Genomic DNA, 23,469 nt, shown 5'->3' on the forward strand with positions numbered 1-23,469 from the left:
TATATTGCACAAATTATCAGCAAATATATTTTATTTAATAATGAAATATTTCCACTATTCTACCCATTGCTTGCATGACGCTATGGGTAGAATACAAAGAGAAAAATGTACAAAGAGAAAAATATACGAATTAAAAAAGCAAAAATTATTGGATATGCCGATAATGTTGTTTCTTGGTACAAGTGGGTGATCGGTTAACGAACTTAAAGAATCTGTCTAATGTCGATTGCTTTTCTCTTTTTCAGGATTTTTTCAGAAGTAATTAATAGCATTATAATTGTAGAGATCATCGAGCCTATTACAGTATAGCGTCGTTTATCTGAAAGTCGGTTATCCGAAATGTCGGTTATCCGAAATCATTCCTGTCGGCAAATTTAAATTTTCGCTAGTGCTGTGGCGCTGCAATCTTTGGCTCTATCTTGGGCTACTCCAATATTTTTTTTGTTGGTGTGTGTGTTTTAGCAGGCAGCACTGGCACTTTTGTGTAGTGTTTTTCTGAAGACTGTGTATAGTGCTGAATCGAACGCTTTTGATAATAGATCAACTTCTAAAGTATATTTTTTTGTTTTTATATTTTTCAATATATTTATTTTGTTTCTACAAAATAAAGAAATAATTTTTAACGATACAATAGCCACAATTATTATTTTTAAAAGTTTACGTTAGGCTTAACACTGACGAAAATTCAACGCGAAGTGACACGCAACGGAGAAAAATTTCAACATGGGATAGGTTAATATATTTTTTCGTGCATAATCGGTTATCCGAAAAATAAGTTAACCGAACGACCCCAGTCCCAAATTCATTCGGATAAACGACTCTCTACTGTAATCTCAACCTGGTTTCGATGTCATTCTAAGACCGTTGTTCTGACATCCTCCCACTTCAAAAGATGCTTAATAGCAGATATCGACATTAATCCTCTTTTTCAGAAGAAAACATATCTCGCCGAGTTTCTTGGTGTTCTTCGCCAAGAACTCTTGAATGATCAGTTTTCAGATCAGTTTCAGATTCCATAATGAGCTCTTCGATGTTCTTTATTTCACAGATGTGATTTTTGTTGCTTCATTAGCGCTTGAGTATTGTATTTTTCTTAAATAAGATTGAACTGCGGCCTACTGTAGAGCTGTTTACGTCATACTCACCAGCAACATTAGGCATCTTCTGCCCACACTCTACCTTTGCTATTATACTCTCACGTTTCGAAAAGAAAATCAGATGCAAAACTTAACTAGTGCCTACCCTACAGTCTCGCGAATACATAAAAGAATTGTTTTGTCAAAAAAATAAAAGACTGGAATTACAAGGGAGAGTTTCAAAGTTCGGAGAAATACTATCCAATCGGTATATACCAGGTTGAGCGTCGATGTCGACGTCTCCCGCGCTCCAAAAAGTTTCAAATTGTTGTCTGAAGACAAGGGAAGACCAATCGGTATTCATTATTTTACGTCGCTTCTTCTTGTGTTTGTTCTGTGGGGTGTGCGTTATCCAATCACGTGTTCGTAGTCCGAACATAAAAATCTTTCGCGAAAGTGTTCGTTATCCGATCTGTTCGTTAACCGATCACGCACTGTACTTGAAAGACGACTTTCTTGAAAGTAATGAACTAAGAAATACAGTGACCTGTCGTTATATCTCGCTTGTCCGGAGACAAAGAAAAAGCAAGATATGTCTGATATGCGAGATATAACTGCGAGATTCGGGAGACTGTTTTTTCAATGATTTTTAGCTAACAGTCGAATTATAAAAACAATTTTCTTTGTTCCATCCGTTTCCCACGGGAATAGAAAATAGGATTCGATGGAAGGGTATTTTAACTGTTAACAATCTTCTGGGGGAAACTTAAGTTAGTAATTAGTCTTCAAAAAAACAAGTCTCTTTCCCCTTTCCTTGACCTAAAAAAGTTGTGAAATAAAGTATAACTAAACAAAGTATAACAAATAATTGTTGACGTGTTAGAAATTTGACATTTAAACAATTACACGGTGTGAATCTAACAACATAGTTTCTCATCGCCCTAACCGGCCCAACGATGACACATTTGGAGTGTTATCGCTACAAAACAGAAGATTATCTGATTAAATTCCCACACCTAGTGAGGATAGCCCATTCGATCGTCGGGGCGATCGTTTACTAAGGAGTATTCTTTACCTTGTGACCTTATCGTCTGGATCGTCTCCCTGCTACTACAGATATTCCCTTTCACATCCGCGACTACTTGATCTACTTGGAAGAGGTAGGATGATTTACCGACCTTATGTAAGCTCTGTCTCTCAGTCTGTTAGTTTATCAGTAGCTAGAAACGCGGGAACTTTGTTCCTAGACCTTTCTTGGAAATTTTCTCGTTAAATTTGTTGAGTTTTAACTATGGTTAATCTCTCTCGTTTACTGTCGACACTTTATCGACAACCTCGCTAACCCTTCCACTCGCACTAAATACAAGAAGAACGCCATCCATTGTGAGCGAGCTTCACCGGACCGACGTCAGAGAAAAGGATTAAGCCCCGTGAAGCAATCCCCGCTTCTCATATTTAGTATAACACATTGTTTAGTATAACACATATAATTCCATTTGTAGTACTCGATACTAAAAATTGGTTTATACTAAACAGATTATACATGCTATCGAATCTCTCTCCTCTATTCTTTCATCAGGAAGTGTTTCTGATATAAAATAAGCTTAGTTTCGCAATTCCGAATTTTATTCATGATTACATCGTATTAAATTATGTTTACTAAACCATCGATACTACCAACGTCTTTATTGTTTCTTTAACAATGGCATTTGAAGACAAACAAACACTGTCGATATAAAAACAAAATTTCAGTTGCAATTTTATTATACAGTAGTATATTTCGTAATATAGGGGAGACCGGGGCAACTNAGACAATATGCAAAAGGTTTTTTTCAGTTTACAGCAGTATTTATTACACAAAATTTAAGTAAATCTTAACATGCCGATCTTGCCCCGGTCTCCCCTATCGCTTATTAAAAATCCGTGTAATTTAAATTTTTCAATACAAATTAGAAATACAGTAATTGGAAATTTAAAAACTAAATAAAACATGAAAACTTATAAAATTGAGTAAAAATTCTCTAAAAAGTAAAGTAAAGTTACTGGAATAGAAAATTTTAGAACTTTCCATTCAGAAATAAAGGAATCTTTCCCTTACTCATTACACAGTGAATTCGAAATTTCTCACCTTCATGTGAATTGACACAACACCGTAAATTCACCTGAAGGTATGAAATACCGGATTAACAGAAACTTACAGGTGAGGAGACAGTACTTAAAATTAATAAAATAAACAACTTTTAATATCAAAAGGAACAGAAGTGATCTGTCAACCTGATTTGCTTATTTAGATCTTCACGAATTATTTGTTTCACCTACAGTGCTATGTAGTTTTGAAAACAATGGTAGGAATAAAACACCGTATTTCGCTGCAAAAAGAAATACAACGGCAATTATTAATTTAAAATTTATTGACTCGAATGCTTTTAAAATCTAGGGACCACATAAAAGCGCAATATAGCATGTAAGTTTCATCCTACTCGAGATATGACATATGACTCTCTCTATCTCCCCATCCTCTTGACCTTTAACCACCAAAATTTAAGAGCATCGATTTCTCCTAACACACAAATTACCCTGCAAAGATTCTTAAATTTTCGACTAAAAGCACGGGAGTTATTAATTTTAAAGTGAGCGAACAAGATTATGCCCCCCAACACACCAATATTCATGTATACAGAAAAACCCTCAACTTTTTTGCATTTCTGGACGTTTCAAGGTCATCGAGTCCAAAAATGTAAAAATCGTGAGAGGTTATTTTTCACTGATGGCCATACTTTCCCTCTATTATATGTGGCAGAGCCGAAAAAGTAATTACATTCATTTTATTCTATGAAAAATAAATAATTTTAAATAAATATTATACTGTACTTTAAGTAATATATTTAAATATAATAATTCAATATAATATGTTTTAGAAATGTTGTAGAGATTTAAAATTATGTTTAATAAAATATAGTATGTAAAAGAATAAAAGAGAGAATGAAACAAATATTTGAAACAGAGATTATACTGATTGTAATATAAACAAGGTGACTGATAGAAAAAAATGATTAGTAAAAGTAATCATTTATGATTTGTATTTATAATTATTATATACGAATTTAATGTAAAGAGGAATTGAAGTTGGGCAGAAAGGATGATTAAAATGCATTTCCATAACAGAAAGAATATAATTTTGTTAGAATATGGCTTCCTTCAATAAACATTTGTGTTTTGGAGGAAGAAAAATTTATTATACAATACAAAAAAAGTTGATAACATTGTTGTTGAACTTCCTGGTATTCTTTGTATTGGATGTCTTTAAAAATTGCTACTCTTACATTTGTATTCTGATTGGATCGGGAGATATTAAGAGGTTGAGGATCATATCTCCCGTACCAAAGCGCTTATTTTCCTGAAAATTTTGCCCTAATACACACCCATGGTGGAAAATTTCAGAAACTTTCGACCAAAGGCACAGGAGTTATTGTGCTTCAAAGTGGATAAAAATATCTTGCCCCTACACACATTGACATCCACACGGAGGGGTGAAAACCCATCTTCTTTGCATTTCTCGACATCTCAAATACAAAGTTGTAAACTCTCGTAGAGTGAACTGACTGTTTCTTTAAGTCGAAGTAACTACGAGATGGCATTTTGCTAACTCAAAATTTAATAAAAACTAAAAATACTTTCTGACTTTTACTTTATTGGTTCATTTTGCCAAGAATTGATCTTTTTGTAGTTTCATTTTATGATTTTAACAATTTCTCAATCATAATAGATATTGAAGAGATTTTAAGTAGATAAAAAGAGCATAAAATTCAAAATTTTATTAGGTTTTACTATTTGTTTACATTTTGTTATATATTACCTTCAAATGCATTTTCCTATATTTATATATAACAATATTTCAGCATAATTATTTAAATGATAATTTCCATTATATGTTATTTTCAGACAATTTCATGGAAATTTTTAAGAATGATAACTTTCCGAATAGCGCCCGTCTTGCATTTTCTTATTTTCGTTCTTGTTATTAAAAACCACTTTCTTGGATGATAATATTTTCAGTAATTTGGAAAGCAGATTGTTTATGGGCGACTCGATAAATACATAGAAAACCATAGAAGTGATTACTGTGAGGAATAGCACAAAGAAAAATATCATCCACTGAAAGAAAAGAAAAGAAAATTTAAAACTTCATGAAAAATAATGTAAATTTAATACGTTATTACCATATTTATTAAATCATGAGTCAAAAATCTTTTACGGTTGCTTTGTTGAAGTAAAACAATGGAATGTTTCAACGTTCCACTCATTGTCCTAGAAATTATTAAAGAAATTATCATTATGTTTTTATTATAATTTATGCAACCAAGTATGCAACGAAAATATTAAAATTAAATTAAACATGCTTCGACTTGTTGACTTCACTTTAATTTACATTGTAGGCGACAGACTAAAACATTTTAAATTTAATATTCGTTGTTCCCCACCTTTTACTTTTATAATAATAATAACAACAACATAATGATAATTCATAAAATACTGTTCATTTTTGAAAAAAATTTCTTTATACACATGGATCATCATTTAAAATTTGAAATATATCACTTGAATTGCTTATCTGTAAAGCCGGGATGTTACTTGTTTCAACAGTCGTTTAGGAGAGAGCGTATCACTCGCACGCTTATAAACTTGGCAAACTCTTAAAACAGTTTCACATAGCCAATGATTTATGGATAGAAAATTGTTATACTCGCTACCTACTTGTCGCTTTCGAAAACAAATCTTATCTTTAGGTAATAAGGTTCGTGCTGCGATACGAATTTGTCAAGCGGCGACAATTCTTCAGGAAAGCAGCAGAAATAATGCAAATGTTATTAATTATATGATTATGTATAATGTAACTTCGATTCCGGAAATGTTGCTCAAATCACGAAATGGGCACATAGTCTGTGAGTTTCATAAATTACGTAAATTTTCTGCAGAATTCTCTTAAAAGCACAATACAGTATACAGTTACACAATCAATAAAACCTATTAATGACCACCTGTGTAAGATGACCACTTTGAGCTGGTTCATTCAGTGGTCATATTAGCAGGTTTCACTGTTTATTACAATACTCGCGGCCTGTTGTAATGCCTCGTGAGTTTTACGATATTGTAAATTTTGTTGCTTGTTTCTCTCAAAAATACACCCCCGCTACTTATTTTGCAAGACAAATTGTTGTCGCGATCGAAATGAAATCGCCTTTACTCACTCAAATGATTACTCATTCTGATGTTTCTCTGATAATTCACTAAATTTGCATAAACTTAAGGGGAAAAAATATTGACTAAATTTCAGAACTGTCTTAAAATCTAATAAAGTATGATATTTTTATACACACGAAATTAACGATTCGTGCGCTTTTAATGAACATAAAACTTGTGTAAAATGTACTGTACATTATACTACTTTTATTTCTTTTTTAATTGCTGAATATTTGTGAAATATTTCAAGTGTAGAAAATTCGAGTTTATTCAAGTAATTTGTAAGTTTTTCCATTTGTACTCTTCTATTCCAGAAAATGAATTCTAATTGTCTGACAATATATAACTTAAATATTAAACTGATAAAATAATTCGAATTAAAACATTTAACAATTAATTAAATAAATTATATAAAAGATTTCTTACCAAATTCATTTTCGTCAGGACTATCGAATTTCTTATATTTGCAGAAATATAAAAAATTACCGGTGCGTGTATTAGATATATCCAAATGTTTAAATGGTCTAATATTACAAATACGTCCGACGAAAAAAATCGGTTGATCATTCCTAAAAAAACATTAAATTAGTTAAATAAAACTTCGTAACTTCTCTACGAATATTCTCCCGGAAAAATTATTGAAATAAAATATTTTTAGATTTAGACTACAGATAAAGAAGAAATAAGTTTATTGTTTGAATTTCATGGAAATTTTGTATTGTTAGGACGTAATATCAGCAACTAGTGTCACGGAGAACAATGCAAAATTAAGGATGGAAACATTAAAAAAAATCCTTCTAAAGTAGTAGAAATTACCTCCATATCCAGTAATACATGCCACACAAATCCAACTTAAACCTAATGTCCACGCCAAGGGAGCAAACGACTGAAATGCAATCAGGTAGTTTTCGTTAGGAGAATCTTCGTTTTTCAACTTAAATAAGGAGAATATTGATAGACCCAACAGGGCAAGAGAAGCAATCCAAAGGACGATAAGTGTTTTCTGTAAAAATTATATAAATTATTATTTATTCCATTTATCCTTTTAAGTAATTTCAGTTATTTTAAAACGAAGAAACTGCCAATATCAAAATTCTTTCACTATACTAGTTTCAAAGGCAAAAAGCGTTCAATGTAGGCTAAATACTGACGAAAATGCGTAAAAGTCATTTTACAAATGTATGACAATATAACGGAACACAAAATTTAGTGTTTGAATATGTAAACTACTTTAACGAGAATAAGTAATATGAATTTAATATTTAGTGATACAGGCAATCGAGTCGGGTTTATCAAGGTTAAACTATTTGTTTATAAGCAAAACTTTTCTTTTTTAATTATACGTGAATAAACTTGTTAAATTACTTTTCACTTATAATCATAATAATAAATTAATTTGCATTTCAAAATATATGTTATATTTTAAAATATTAAAATCGAAAAATGGTTATAAAATAATAGAAAAATACCTTCTGAAATCTGACAGTTTTATTCTTTGGCAGAAGACATCCGAACAGTACACCAAGAAAATACGTAGACATATGAGAAAACCATGGCAAAACGTAATGATGATTTCTGTATTCTAACAACTTACTAAAAAAATATTTTAATATTGTAAAAAGCAATAAAATGATTTTAAGTAATGGAAATAAACGATAATTTTCTAAACACGGCATAATTGAAAAATATTAAATGTTCGTATTTATAATAATCAGAATATATTTATAACTATTCTTACTTAGCATTACTAACTACTGCATAATAATTTCCTGTATAAAGATCACTTATATCTGTTGCAATTCCTGTAAGAATCAAGGCTGATGTAACCACGATTCCACTTTTCGGCCATCTGTAAGAAAATATCCTAAATGAATAAATAACATACGAAAATCTCACTGGAGTAAATGACGCCTAATTATATGAATGTAAAAAAGATACCATATCCTGGGAGAGGTTGCTTGTCACACTTTCACCCGCACACCTTCTATTATGATCTGCCGAATCCTTAATAATTATGTTTTACTAATACTAATGTGACTCACAGTAGCTTCCTATATTCTTTGTTATTATTTAAAAGAACGTATGGCCGTTACTCAGTTTCGCAGAATGCATTAAGAAATAATGGCTCTTTGGGGCCATGGTGACCCACAGCGACCCTTGACGTCTGCGTAAATTTGTAATGTTTGTAAGAGGTGGTGGGTCATCATGACCCACATTCTGTCTATTTTCAATACAGCGACAGGATTGGTCGAATCTAGACCAATAGCGGATATTGCACAAACCATTAAGTTTAAACGAGTAGCGGACCTACTAAAAACCATTCATTATTTAACGGCCATAAAATTATATTTATATTAATGATGTTTCCAGAGTTCAGCGAATTTTTCGCAGAAAAATAATTTATCAGGAAACACGCGCCTGCCGTTCGATGCGCCGCTCCACGACGAAAACAAGCTTAATTAAGCAATGGCATTGTCGAACGGTGCACACTCGGTAAGTAATCCTACAATTTTTTGTTTATAGCATAGCTTATATGGATTATTCCTAAAAAATTATACGTGTTTTGGAAATGTTGAGTCGAATTAGTCTAGAATCGATTAATTTTATGGAAGAAAACCTTTTAAACAGCCGTAGTCCGTAAACTGCATACGTGCCAAGCTGTGATTGAATCATGTATTTAAAGAATCGTAAAACATGAATTTCATAAAACAGGGAACGTATCCATCGTGTTACAGGGGGTCTACTGTATTTAAATTGCGGGTCGAAGTGACACAGCGATTTAAATGTATTGTCAAGAGATGTGTCCTCTAACGGGATATATTTGAAGATCGAAATAATTTTCGAATATAATTAAATTGAAGAAAAACATTTGACGTCCTTCAAAACGAACAATAAAATTTGAAAACATGTTTTCAGTACTTTATGGTCTTTACCATTAAATCGCGGTATCAATTCACCACACATTCTGAAAAAATTCTTGTAATGAATAATGAAAATTTCAGTTTTACTTTCCTGGATGTTATGTATATAACAAGGAAAATTTTGGAATAACATCAAATTTAGCCATTCGGGGTTTAGCAAAGCTCCATGTTTTCTGACCTCCTAAATCTAGAAACGTCAAAAAGGCTAATAAATTCATTCTGTGTGTGTGTTTGTGTGTCCTTATGTTGGAGTCTATATCGTTTAATATCTTAGGACGGGGTAAAGATTTAATTAATTTTGGCATGTCAACTTGTTTATGAGGCACATTGATGTTGTTGAATTTTGATACTTACAGGTCGAGGGCATAAAGTTATAGATGTAGTTTCTCAAGCACATGCTGTAACTTTGTTAGTTTCGAAGACAGTAAATTCTTGACTCGTAAGTCTCGAAAGACAGAATTTTTCCACACTGAAATTTTCTCATTGTACAGTACATGAGAAACATCACAGATCAATTATCACGGTAGATCGTTGAACAAACTGTTTATCACCTTCGGGTTTTACACTTTTCAGAATAAATACAACGTTAAACTGTATCTTCTGCATAGCTACAATCTGCGTATTGTATGAATATCTTAAACAAATAATATATTTGTTGCTTGTTGCGCCAAAAGCGCCATGGTGATCAGTTTTTCTACTGAGATAGTATAAAACTGAGATATTGTACATCAATAAACAACAAATGACAATTGAAAAGCTCTTTCTTAGTAGTCAAATTAACATTGAATTAACATTGAAATAACAGTCTAATATTATTATTTTAATTAACTTTAATATAATGAAATAAACATACCTGTCATATATATATTGAATTACAACATTAAGTAAAGTTAATTGCATCAATGCAGCTATAAACCAACTGACCATCATCTGCTGAAACAAATAATAATAATAATATGAAAACCGCATTTTTGTATGAATTTATACACGATAACAAACGATGTAAATATTTTAGTAAAAAATAATGCGATATTAAATTATATTAAAGCCAAAATCTTCAGTATTTCTTCTACTGAGATTCTAGTTAAAATGGTTATTTTGAAAAGCGTATGAAATGAAAAATATTTCTGCTTTAAGGTGTATCGAAAATGATAATCCCAGTATGTTTCCAGAATATGAAATTATGTGCTCTTTTTTGCATCTATTTATAAATTGGTGGAAAATTGCCATGCCTATGAAGACCAAAGATTTAATGATAAATTGAGAGAATCAATAGAAACAATAAATACTTTATAAATTGATTTTCATAGTCAGATGATTTTAAGGATTAAAAAGTGGAAATCAACATTTCCTGTACCAGACACATTAACAACTTAAACATTTCAGGCATAACAAATTATAACAAATGAGGCTTTTCTACATATGTTTGATAATTACAATTTAGACTATCTTCTTTTATCAAAGTTTCAGAATGTTAACATAGAGAAACGATTTTAATGTTACAGACAGTAATTGCGAGGTAAAATAGTCTAATTATTGTATCAGTTATAAGCAGTTATTAGAAAGTGAAAAAAAAGTTAAGAATTAAAAGCTTTGTAATTTTATAATACAAAGATGATGATATTTATGTTTAAATTCTGTTAATATAGACCCATTTTATACAATATTTCAAAATGAATTTTCCTTCCAAAATCTACCCGAAACTACGGGAAAAAAGAAATAATAAAAAGAAATGTATCATTTGTCAGAATTGGCTCGAATCAAATGAAACAGCAGTTCAATTTCCTAATGAATTAATTTTTCATCTTGATAGAAGAAAGATAACTTTGCCTACTGAATGTGTTACTATTGTAATTGTTGCTTCATGGTTCACATTGCAAACAATAATTAATAAATTTCGGGATACTTTTTAATTGCAAAACATCAGTTATCAATTGTGCATAAGATTACTAATATTCAACTTAATCAATATTTAGTTCTATCATAAAATAATCTTTTTGATGAATGTCTTTGCAAAGTCATTTTTCAAATTCGACAAAAACACATAAACTTTATAGATTGTAAAATAATCTTGTTAAAATGATAAGTGATTTCCAATCTGAGAAAACGTCCTCAAGTTGTAAAATTAAACAATTAAATTTTTTTTAGTTTTGAAATTATATGTATCTTAGCCTATGTATATATCTTGTAATAGTAATAACTCATTGTAAATATTGTCATATTAGTTAATTGCTTTTCGAATAAATTGTAATTTTTAATATTAATAAAAGTGTTTATTTCAAATGTGGAGTTTTATATTTTATTTTGCCTTTTTNTGAAAAAAAACATATTGTTTAAAATACAGAAATACCTCCTATTGCAAAACAGTAGATTAAAAAAAATTGTTCGTGACTAAATATAAATACACAGAGAAAAAAAAATTTCAATCCACAAATTGATCTTGTACTTGTTGGTAAATCGACAGAAAATAGTTTTTTGGCTGATTTAGAAGGTGATGCCAATAGGATAAAGTTCAGTAACATTCCTATAAAATAAAAACAAAACATTTAAAATATAATACGTGAAATAATAATTACAGGAGACTATCGATAATCCGGCCTCTAAATTATTCGGCATATTTTCTAGCGTAATTTCATATAAAGGTTAATTGTGTTTCTGTTTACTCGAGATTCATTTCTATGTACAGTACTGTATTACATTTTAGAACATCGTATTATTTGACCACCAGTTTTCAAATAAATCAGTATCCACGGAGACGAGTTAAGTCATTCATTACATTTAGGCTTATACACACTCGGTTATCCGACATTGCCCGTGCAAGGAATGACCGGATTAGCGAAAGTCTACTATAATATAAATGAATTTATATAAATTATATTAATTTTAAATGTGGCTGTCTGCGTTTGACTGCATTATATATTGAATTATTCATTTACTAAATCTATTCACATCAATTACATAATTCGCTTAATATATCGGCCTATATCCGTCAGGATTATATGACTTCATCGTAATTTTTATTGAGATTAATAATTGTAAAAGATTTTGAAAAAGAAATATTGTAGAATCCTCAATTTTTAATTGTATTTAATTGGAACAAATAATAAAGTAGAAAACAAAATTGTTATGTTACTAATTTTAAAATATTACTTAAGATTTTTCATTGTAAATTATTTTCTTTTCATATCCAGAATTAGAAATAAACAAATGCTTTCATCAAAACTGCTAAAATTTGATATTCATTTATAATGTCCAATCAGAATATTTGTCTGAGGATATTCTTACCTTTGGATGACGTATACTTGGTCAACACTTCCAATATAGCAGCCAGCGAAACCCAAATTAGAAACAATCCAAAACTGATGCTAAACGATAAAATAACTTCAATAAATAACAGCTGAGTAATGGTCCTGCGAAACAATAGTTTAACGATCGAACGATTAGAAATCAAAGTTTATCAGTAATTCTACNTATATATTCTAACAGTAATTATATTTTCTATACTTTATCCAAAATTGCTTCTATTTTATAAAATTTGTAAAAATTACACTTACATTCGAACTGAATGATTCTCTTTCAAATATATTTTGTACGTGAATTACGTACATCCACCAATTCCGTTCCAGTAATTTCCCATGATCAACGAGCACTTGCGAATGAGGACCATCTCCGAGAAGAGGTAAAACAATACACAATAACAACGAACACATAACGGGAAGAGTTAATCTGTAACGTTAATTTAATTATATATTTGTGAAAAATTGTTGTACTTAACATAATGCTCTTACCTGTTTATTCGTTTGATTATAAACTGAACATAATAAATAATTGGTCTTTGATTTGTTTCTCGAGAATGGAATGTTAAAAATCCACTATTAAAAAAGTAAAGTTTTCATTAACAATTTCCAGGATAAGAAATAGTTATACAATGAGATCGCAAATATAAATTTGAATAATAATATATTTTTTTTCAAAACAATATTTAAATTTACTCTTATATTTTATCTTAGATATAAAGCATTCAAATTTCCTAAATCATAGATTAATCATTGTTTTGTATTTCCCTAATATTATATAAACACTTGGTCAACGGAAGTGAAAGTGAGATTTATATTTCTCGATATCACAGATTATTTCGCATCGGTTAGAACATTTCCGATAATTAAAACACCTTTCTGACATCCGAAAATTTGTGACCCCACATTTTAGTTTTCTAATTCAGTCAGCAATTCTCTTTGAAGGATTTTCCAAACTTGCGGTTTAGTTAGTAACTGTTTTTCTATTAATAAAAGTAACATTGTCCACTCCCTCAATATATATAAAAAAACAAAAATAACGTATAGTTTTGTTCGTCGGTGGAAAACATCAAGTAATAATGAACAAAGAATTGTTTATTTCCTCAATACCAAATGTGAAGTGCGTATAAAGCTTTGAGGAATAGCTCTAATGAATTTTTGAAATGACACAGAAGTAACAAGAAGTAGTTTAATTTTAATAAAAACTGCATATAAAACGTTTTGTGAATATCTTTTAAAAATTCACTTTTCTATTTTAGATGCGATTTTTGTTTTCAACTACGTTTAGTCTCCATTGAGTAATTAGGTGTATTAAATTTATAATATTTCAGACATTGTGATAAATAATTTTATATATTTCGATCTTTTAACCAAATGTCCGAACCGTTTTAAATTTGTTCTTGCGTATTGGTTCGATTACAGAACAATTATAAACGTTTCATAAAATTGATCAAATTGAAAATAGTTCGTTTGATTCTCAGCAATTCTCATCATTCTCAGCGGTAGGTGTTATGACAATTACTGAATATAAATGGCGTTTTCTTGCAAAATCCGCGGGGGCAAAGTCACGGGTAACAGCTAGTACATCTATATTATTTTTAAAGATAACAATTCCCACAAAATACAAAAATGTTTTTGTATTAAACAAAAATTTATATTCTGCAAGTTTCTTGTTAATGTCAAATTGTTACAAAATTCTTATTTACTTAAATTAATTATAATTCTTTAAAAAGTAATTATTAAACGAGTGAAATACTTTAAATATGTTTACCTGAAGAAGAAAAAGGATTCAATTATGACGAATACTTGCAGGAATATCTCGTAAAAGATATTTTCGAGTAAGTGAAATAGTGACAAATATTTTTCTGAAAGGAAACCCTAAATAATTACTTGAATATTATATTATATAATTAATAAAATATTGTATAGAAAAGTTATTATAAACCCAAATAAGAATACAGTATAGGAATCGACACGATTAGAATAATGAATGACTGCTGGTAGGTGTGGTATATCCGAAATCTAGAAAAGTGATCATAGAAGGAATTGCAGGTTCAGTTTTGTAAGCCAAAAAGTTTTGTTAAAAGAAAACACACTCAACCCTTATCAGATCAATAAAACACAATTTGCACTTTTATATATTAAATTCATATTAAATCGTACTCTTAATCAGAATTGTAATAGTTCAGAAAAGAAAACTAACTTGCTTCTCAAAATATTGTTTACCATTTTATTAAATGGGTTAATGCTTGCATAATAACTTATTTAATTTATTATTATTATTATTATTATTATTCTAAAAAATAAAGTAAATATGTCTATAAAATAAAAATAATTTATCTCTAAATTAAATAGTAAAATGGAAATATTAAAAGAAAATAATTGAAAAAAAACATATTGTTTAAAATACAGAAATACCTCCTATTGCAAAACAGTAGATTAAAAAAAATTGTTCGTGACTAAATATAAATACACAGAGAAAAAAAAATTTCAATCCACAAATTGATCTTGTACTTGTTGGTAAATCGACAGAAAATAGTTTTTTGGCTGATTTAGAAGGTGATGCCAATAGGATAAAGTTCAGTAACATTCCTATAAAATAAAAACAAAACATTTAAAATATAATACGTGAAATAATAATTACAGGAGACTATCGATAATCCGGCCTCTAAATTATTCGGCATATTTTCTAGCGTAATTTCATATAAAGGTTAATTGTGTTTCCGTTTACTCGAGATTCATTTCTATGTACAGTACTGTATTACATTTTAGAACATCGTATTATTTGACCACCAGTTTTCAAATAAATCAGTATCCACGGAGACGAGTTAAGTCATTCATTACATTTAGGCTTATACACACTCGGTTATCCGACATTGCCCGTGCAAGGAATGACCGGATTAGCGAAAGTCTACTATAATATAAATGAATTTATATAAATTATATTAATTTTAAATGTGGCTGTCTGCGTTTGACTGCATTATATATTGAATTATTCATTTACTAAATCTATTCACATCAATTACATAATTCGCTTAATATATCGGCCTATATCCGTCAGGATTATATGACTTCATCGTAATTTTTATTGAGATTAATAATTGTAAAAGATTTTGAAAAAGAAATATTGTAGAATCCTCAATTTTTAATTGTATTTAATTGGAACAAATAATAAAGTAGAAAACAAAATTGTTATGTTACCAATTTTAAAATATTACTTAAGATTTTTCATTGTAAATTATTTTCTTTTCATATCCAGAATTAGAAATAAACAAATGCTTTCATCAAAACTGCTAAAATTTGATATTCATTTATAATGTCCAATCAGAATATTTGTCTGAGGATATTCTTACCTTTGGATGACGTATACTTGGTCAGCACTTCCAATATAGCAGCCAGCGAAACCCAAATTAGAAACAATCCAAAACTGATGCTAAACGATAAAATAACTTCAATAAATAATTATAAAATAAAGAAAATAATAAAAAAAACTATAAGATCAAACATTTAATTTTAAGTCAATTAATAATAATGTACACAACATAATAAAAATTTAGATTTGCAGCTCGAAACGATTAGAATAATGCATGACTGCGGGCTGGTATGGTATATCCGAAACTTAGAAAAGTGATCGCAGAAAGAATTGCAGGTTCAGTTTTGTAAGGCAGAAAGTTTCGTTAAAAGAAAACACACCGAACTCCGTAGCTGCGGTGTTTTCCCTCCCCCATATCTTCAGATCTCATACTTGACATCAGTTGTGCAGAATGTGACTTCAGGGATTCGAATGTCATATTGACTTATTTGACTGTCATATTAACTTTTGCTGGTAAATGATATTTCTGATTCATATCAGAAATATCATTTCTAAGCAAAAGATTTATCACTACATAGTTCAATGATGCGTGATATTTTAACAATTTTCAATAATAATATATTTTAAAACACTGCTAATAGGTATCAGGCACTATGTTAATATTTGAAATATTTTCAGTTTAGTTTATTTTCCGCTATATATAATATGGATATTCCGGAATGTAGGCCTATGTATTGTCCATAAATACGGAATGTATGCATATACGGAATAAAAATATTTCGTTTTGACTCGTCAAATCTGAAGAGTAAAATAAAATAAAGATAGAAGTTCATAAATTACAAATTATGTAGTTAATTACATATTACTAAATCTAAATATCAATTTGTAATTTTATAATAATATAATTGTGTAAAATATGATGTATTTCTATTTTTATGGAACTTCATAATGAAGATTAGGAAGATAAACATTAATTAACAATTTACTTCTAAATAACTTATTATTTCTTCAATATTTTCCTCAGCATTTTGAAACAAAAAAAACTTACATACATATCAGTTGAGCAATAGAAATTTCTAATTTGTCATCCATTGTTTTGCAATAATCCACGTGCAACAGATCTCCTATTACTGCAAAGAAACTCTTTTATAATATTTGTAAAAAATAAGTATGCAAATAAAATAAAATACATTTTAGTAAAAAGCAACATTGAGCATATCTGTGCAATAATATATTGAAATAAAAGGGCAATTTATAAATGCTTTTCTATGAAGAATTATTTGCCCTATAGCTCGCACTTTTTCGGGAGTTCAAAATATTTTTAAGTTGATCATTTAGTGCAATGTTGATACCACAGATTCATTTTCTATATGTCATTTGACATAATTCACGCATCTGGCTTATTTCACGTCATTGATAATGATATGAACCAGAAAATCAATAACTTATCGTTACATTGTAACTAATATTCTTAGAAGAATTAGCTTCAGCCATTCTTCCTCAGCATTACATGTTTCTCATATTCATGTGTTGTAACGGATTTCTCATTAAACCCACCAAGTCTATGCATAGAAGCGCAAATATTCGAAATATTAACAATAGCAATAAAATAAGGGGAAAATATAGTTTTATGTACAAACAATTCGTAATGGTTTATTTCGGAATTAGTGCAAATTAAAAGTTTATGTAGGGACAAAATAAAACATATCGGTTGAATAGTATTAACACATAAATGTACTGTACTTTGAACTAACAGATCGTACCATTTTCTTTGTGTAGTAATAATGTCGGGTTTTCGATAGCAGTGCCATTTATTATTTCGATATTTAATACTCTGTAAAAATACAACTAATATAGAATTAAATTTATAAATTACAATCATTCGATGCTTAAGTGACACTATCAGTTTTCTATGCCAGAATATATTGAGCCTGGTAAAGGCATAATATTTCTAAATACGTCACTGTTCATGCATATATGAGCATGAAACTATATCATGTGTTTGTTTTCCGATTAATAAATTTTTCTAAAATCAAATATATCTTAATAGATGGATGTGATCATTGAGGCAAAAATGTATATCATTTGTCTGTGAATTTACGTAACATAAATAGTTATCAATCAAAGGTGTTAAAATGTAATTTCGGTTAGGGAAAGATATTACAAAATTCAAATAGGCCTACAAGTAATTAAATAATAATAATAGAAAAAAAGTTGAATACATTTATAATAATTATAGATCGACTACGGTAAATATGTTCAAAATTCGGTTCATTTTAAAGTATATGTTATTCTGAAAGAAAAATACACGGTAAAAATAATTATATTTTAATACATTCTAACACTGAATTCTTGTCAAATTATACTTATTAATATAATATTATATATGCTTATATAATTGAAATTACCCCAATGTCCAATACTTTGCAAATCATTCTCGTTACACATACTAGGAATGCAAACATCAAACCGAAGTGTCTGAATAATGGTTCCTTTAAATTCGTATAATCTTGATAATTTTAATGGCTTCTGCAAACATATTATATTGTTATTTACTTAATATTTAGATGCAATTATCTAAAGATTAATATAAATTAAAAGATTAAAATTTATTTTAAAATCGTGAATTTCGTTATCATCATAAATATTGGTTTGAATTAATTTCGACAGAAAATACAAAAACGACAAAAAATTCTAATATATTCAGCATTCTGTTTCCACGGTTTGCAGTTATCTGAAATTACAAATGATTGCAGTTTTGTTTTAATTAAGATCATTTTCATTTGGAATTTCTCAATGAGAATTCATTTAATTAACAACTCTTCTGTACAAAATTCGCAAAGGCAAAGTAAACTTATATTTATACAATATTAGTTTTCAGATGTTGATTCCAGATTCCATTCTACCCATCCCATTTCATCAGTGCCGTAACTAGGCAGGTGCAACAGGTGCACCCGCACAGGGCCCACTTGAAAGAGGGGCCCAAAATGCATGTATTTGTTTTATTATTTTCCAAATCCTAATTAATTAAGGGGCCTAAATGTAAATTCTTGCACAGGGCACAGAAATGGCTAGTTACGGCACTCCATTTCATAGTACTCTAACTAATAAAAGGTAAGATTTGTTCTTGACAGATGAGATGAAAAATCTAATATGGTTCTGAATGCATCATTAATTAAACATTTTACATAGAGATTCATGAGTTTACACATCGATTAATGGTAACAACATATAAAATATTTGAATGAAAACTTACGATGATTTCTCTTATTAGCTGTATCAAAGAAATATTTCCATATCTAGAAATTAATTTTATAGTTTCCTGATTAAACGAAGGAAATTTCATTGACACGGCACAAAATTTTCCTCGAATTGTCTCTTTATTTGCAGATTTTCTCTTACTGAAGTGAGTTACAATATCCAAACATTGATCATAATCTCCCCGAAACCAAGGACTCCCTCCAAGAATTCCGGCAGCCGGTTTTCCTATAGAATCCAATACTGAAATTTTAAAATATGTATTAGAAAACAAAATAATTATTTTTATTGTAAAAAATATTTTTATATGTTTCTTTATAATTTATTATGATTATTTTAAATATATGTAATAAGATAAATTTAACTTTTATTGAAAATATAGTTTCGAAAGTTTAGGTTAATTTAACTCCATCACAAACTGCACTTTAAGCTGCGAAAAATTCATTTTCTCTGTTTCTTGTTACTTAATATTTTTTTACGTAAATCAGTAATTTTGGCTCTTTGATTACTTCAGGCTGAATTGTAAACATTTCAAGGAAAACATTTATCTACTAAATTTTGACTATATTTCTTTTTTGTTTGTTTCAAACATCGTTAGATTAAAATGATTACTTGAAGAAAAAGGTATATTATTTTTTAAATTGTTGCAATAATTTGAGAACTGATATCCATTTATTTGTTTTATAGTTTTTTAAGTTTAAAAATATTCTTATATATATTCTTAATGTTAGGAAGTCTGAACAATATCAAGTAATAAATTGTCTTTGGGACGAAGAAGTACGGTAAAGACTGTACTGACGTGTATTCAACATATCCAGTACCTTTGGAGACGCAGCAGGAACCACGAAAACGATAATTAATGGTAAACAAAGGCAAGCTTGAAGACCTTAAGACGACAGCCTTCTCTAGCGTAGGTATAAAACTATTCCAACTGAACCTAATTTTACTAAAATGATTTAAGTGAAAGTAAAACAGACTGTTTTCTAATCGACGGCAAGTTTGGAATAAGAATGGAAATGAAAATCAATTATACTAAATAAATTATAGAAAAAGAAGAGAAAGAGAGTGAGAGTATAATAAGTGGAATATAGCTACTTAAAATGTAAGATGCAAGCATTATAGATTTTATAATTTGTTCATGTTTTAAGCGACAGATATTAAAAAAATAATGTAGTCTAAAAAAGAAAAAGAGAAACTAAACTTTATTTTGCGACTTAATTGCTAATTACAAAATTTCAACAAAATTTCCGCATTTAATATAAAATTTAATTGATTTTTCAACAATTATATAAATTAAAAATGTTAACTTTATTTATCTGAAATTAAATTTTATTCAAAAAAATCAATATATTTTGAATTCACGAATACAATAGATTTTCATAAATGACTTATTGCTAGTTACACAGGAGAGTGATGAAGAATCGAGGAAGCAGATAATAAAAATTTATTAGAAAAATAAAAAAATGAACTTATGTTTAATTTATTCAGCTTTTAAATATTTTTTAGAAAAGCAAAATGCAAAATTCAAACACTCTTAAAACTTAAATGATACCACATCATAAACTGTAGGTGAATCAATAAGGTTTTAATACGACGTTTAAATAAGTTCATAATGAACACAGACGAATATTATTACATAAGAAATTAAATATTTGAAAGAAATTTTAAATTAATAAGTAAAACAAAGCTAAAAGTCTAATAAATATATATATAAACATAGATATATTATACAGCATTACGTACTGTAAAATTTTTATCACTTTCATATATCATTATAATAATGAGACCAGCTTGACTTGCACTTGCATTATAAAATACCAAATATATTATTAGGTTAAAAATAAATTTAAAAATATACGTTATAATAACAGATTGAAAACAAAATATATTTAATTTCGAATTATAATTTTAAGTGGTTTAAATATTGTTCTAGGAAATTTTGGATATTTTATTGTTTTTTTGCAACATATTATAAAATTTTTTTGAAATTATCACATTAGCAAAATTTATTCATATTATTTCAAGTGTTTAAAATATAAATTTTGTTACAAAATTCAAAATCAGTATAATAATACTTCGATTAAAAAATCTTAAATTATTTAATAACAAAAGTTACAGGATATTTAAAAGAGTATCCTAATTGAAAAAACTTGCTGAGTGTCAAGTACAGTCAGGAAACGTTATTAAAAAACAGAAGAACAATTACCAATAATTTATCATTGTGTTATTTTAATACACATTTACTAGATAAAATGTTTTCCCTTCAGATTTTTATTTATAGATAATTTACTTTCCATTGTTCAATTTACACGTTTCAGGTTGACTTGAATAATTCTATTTATTCAAACAACTTACATTCAAATAATAATTTCAATATTAACGCAATATTACGTAATTTCAATTATACGTTATGAAAATTACACTAAGTTGAATTTCAAAGTATAATACGTTTAATTAACCATAAGAAAAATGAAATTAATTCCATTTGTTCTTCAACTAAATAGATTTAGTTTATAAACTAAAATACTTAATACTATTTTCAATAATAATTTAAAATTTGATATCATATTTATAGTAGCTATAACGATCTTAAAATTTAACTATACTAAGTAATTTCGATACCAAAAATTCATGGAGTCCTAAATAAGATCTTATTATCACGTTCTGTGAAGAAGTTTCAATGTCTTTTTGCCATCATAAAATCACAAGCTAAATGAGTCCTTTTAAAACGCTTCCGTATATCTAATGTTTATTAACTACAGCATACGTACAAGCAAGTTGTTTTATTTATATTTATTTATTAATCAGTTAAAAAGTTTGCAATACTTACATTGATATGTCCATCCTTTTAGTCTTATCAAGTCTCTCAGGAAGTGCGTTGAAGCCTTCAGACAAGATGAAGATACATTTACTTCTTCGAAAATCTTCATTACGTAAGGTAGACTTTGTTTTATGATAGACTTCAAAGCATGTTTCATTTTTACTTCTGCATTTCGTATCGTCATCAAGGTCTGTTCTATTTCATCATTGTCGTCAGGATTTCGGCTGCTGGAGATCGCGTAAGATTGAGTTATAGCCAGAAATACTAAGAAAATAAGAAAATTCTTAAACTCCATTATCGGAATATTTACGTCTTTTCTATATGAACTCATAAATTTAAATGACAATAAAATATGTTACCTGGTGTAAAAATTATAAAACCTTTTCCTGAAGTTTTAAAAACTTAGATTCTAATCAAAAGGAAATTTATTGAAGTAATTTATGACTCTTACCAGTTTATATTCTACAAACAATAAACAATAGTGCAGTTTTATTTCACGACGACAGCATTATTAAAACAATATACTATATAGAGTAATAGTGCTTAATGATTTTGTTTTCAGATATGCATACAAGCTTTCAAGTATTTTCTTGATATATTTATAAAATGTCATGTTTCGATTATAATTAAATAGTATAATAGGTATTACACGGCCACAGTCAACTGGATGCCGGACATCCGAGAGACAAAATAATAGCTGAAGTATACACATACAATAAGGAAATTTAAGAATATATTTACAAAACTTGGCATATTATTATATTTTACAGTATATAATATACATCTTTCTTTTAATGTATACTTGTAATATGTGTGAACATGCTTGCTAATTATAAAATAATATTAATAAACGAATTAAAAATTGTCTTATGACTTCATTTCAACGTCATTCAGTTAATTCCTTTATAATATTTTAACATATGTCCCACCTTATAATAACTCCCACCTTATAAATCTTAACCATATCTTATACTTACTAAGCGTGCAAACATTTTTAAGTTTTTGTCGTCCACATGACGGTCGCCATTCAATCGTGATCCACTTGGCTGTCGCTCAGTTAACGTCGCCCAATTTTCAGTCCATTGAGTTTTACAATTAAATGTAATATAATGGAATCTTGTATCTTGTATTTTCTAAATCCAGTTTCTAATTCTTTCTGTCTGAGTATTCTTTTCAATCAATTAATCAAACGTTCATTAACTATTTAGAACCTGATATCTTATTCCACATATTTCATTTTCTCAATTACATTCACTTCTTTGCGTAAGTTTAATCGATTTAAACAATCCAACTTTTCAAAAGTAATATTTATATTATTACAATATAACTCATAAATGCCTTTACTTTCCCGGCTGTTAAGCATATAAACATATTATAATTGTGTCTAATTTTACCCTACAGCTTTTATGCAACTTTCTAGGTTTTTAAACCTCCTGAACCCAAAAAGTCAAAAATCAGGAAAAACCTTCCGAGACAGTATATGTGTGTTGGCATCTGTTTGGTTTAATATCTTCGGGATAATTAAGAAACGAAATTTGTCATG

General features: G+C 28.7%; 1 protein-coding gene across 1 annotated transcript; it reads right to left on the bottom strand.

Moving 5' to 3' along the window:
• Nucleotides 1-5,036: 5,036 nt before the first annotated feature.
• On the bottom strand, nucleotides 5,037-22,221 carry LOC111625174 (nose resistant to fluoxetine protein 6-like). Its single transcript, XM_023368237.1, has 14 exons — nucleotides 21,936-22,221; nucleotides 19,104-19,348; nucleotides 18,256-18,376; nucleotides 16,896-16,977; nucleotides 15,888-15,967; nucleotides 14,306-14,399; nucleotides 13,027-13,110; nucleotides 12,793-12,964; nucleotides 12,524-12,603; nucleotides 8,056-8,166; nucleotides 7,787-7,910; nucleotides 7,134-7,320; nucleotides 6,744-6,886; nucleotides 5,037-5,231 (listed from the first exon to the last, which is right to left on the bottom strand). Exons 1-14 carry the CDS (start codon nucleotides 22,219-22,221, stop codon nucleotides 5,037-5,039), a joined length of 2,004 nt encoding a protein of 667 aa, XP_023224005.1.
• Nucleotides 22,222-23,469: the final 1,248 nt, after the last annotated feature.

Source organism: Centruroides sculpturatus, unplaced genomic scaffold, assembly GCF_000671375.1.
Source record: "Centruroides sculpturatus isolate CEXI.00-Female unplaced genomic scaffold, Cexi_2.0 scaffold258, whole genome shotgun sequence".
Classification (NCBI taxonomy): domain Eukaryota; kingdom Metazoa; phylum Arthropoda; class Arachnida; order Scorpiones; family Buthidae; genus Centruroides; species Centruroides sculpturatus.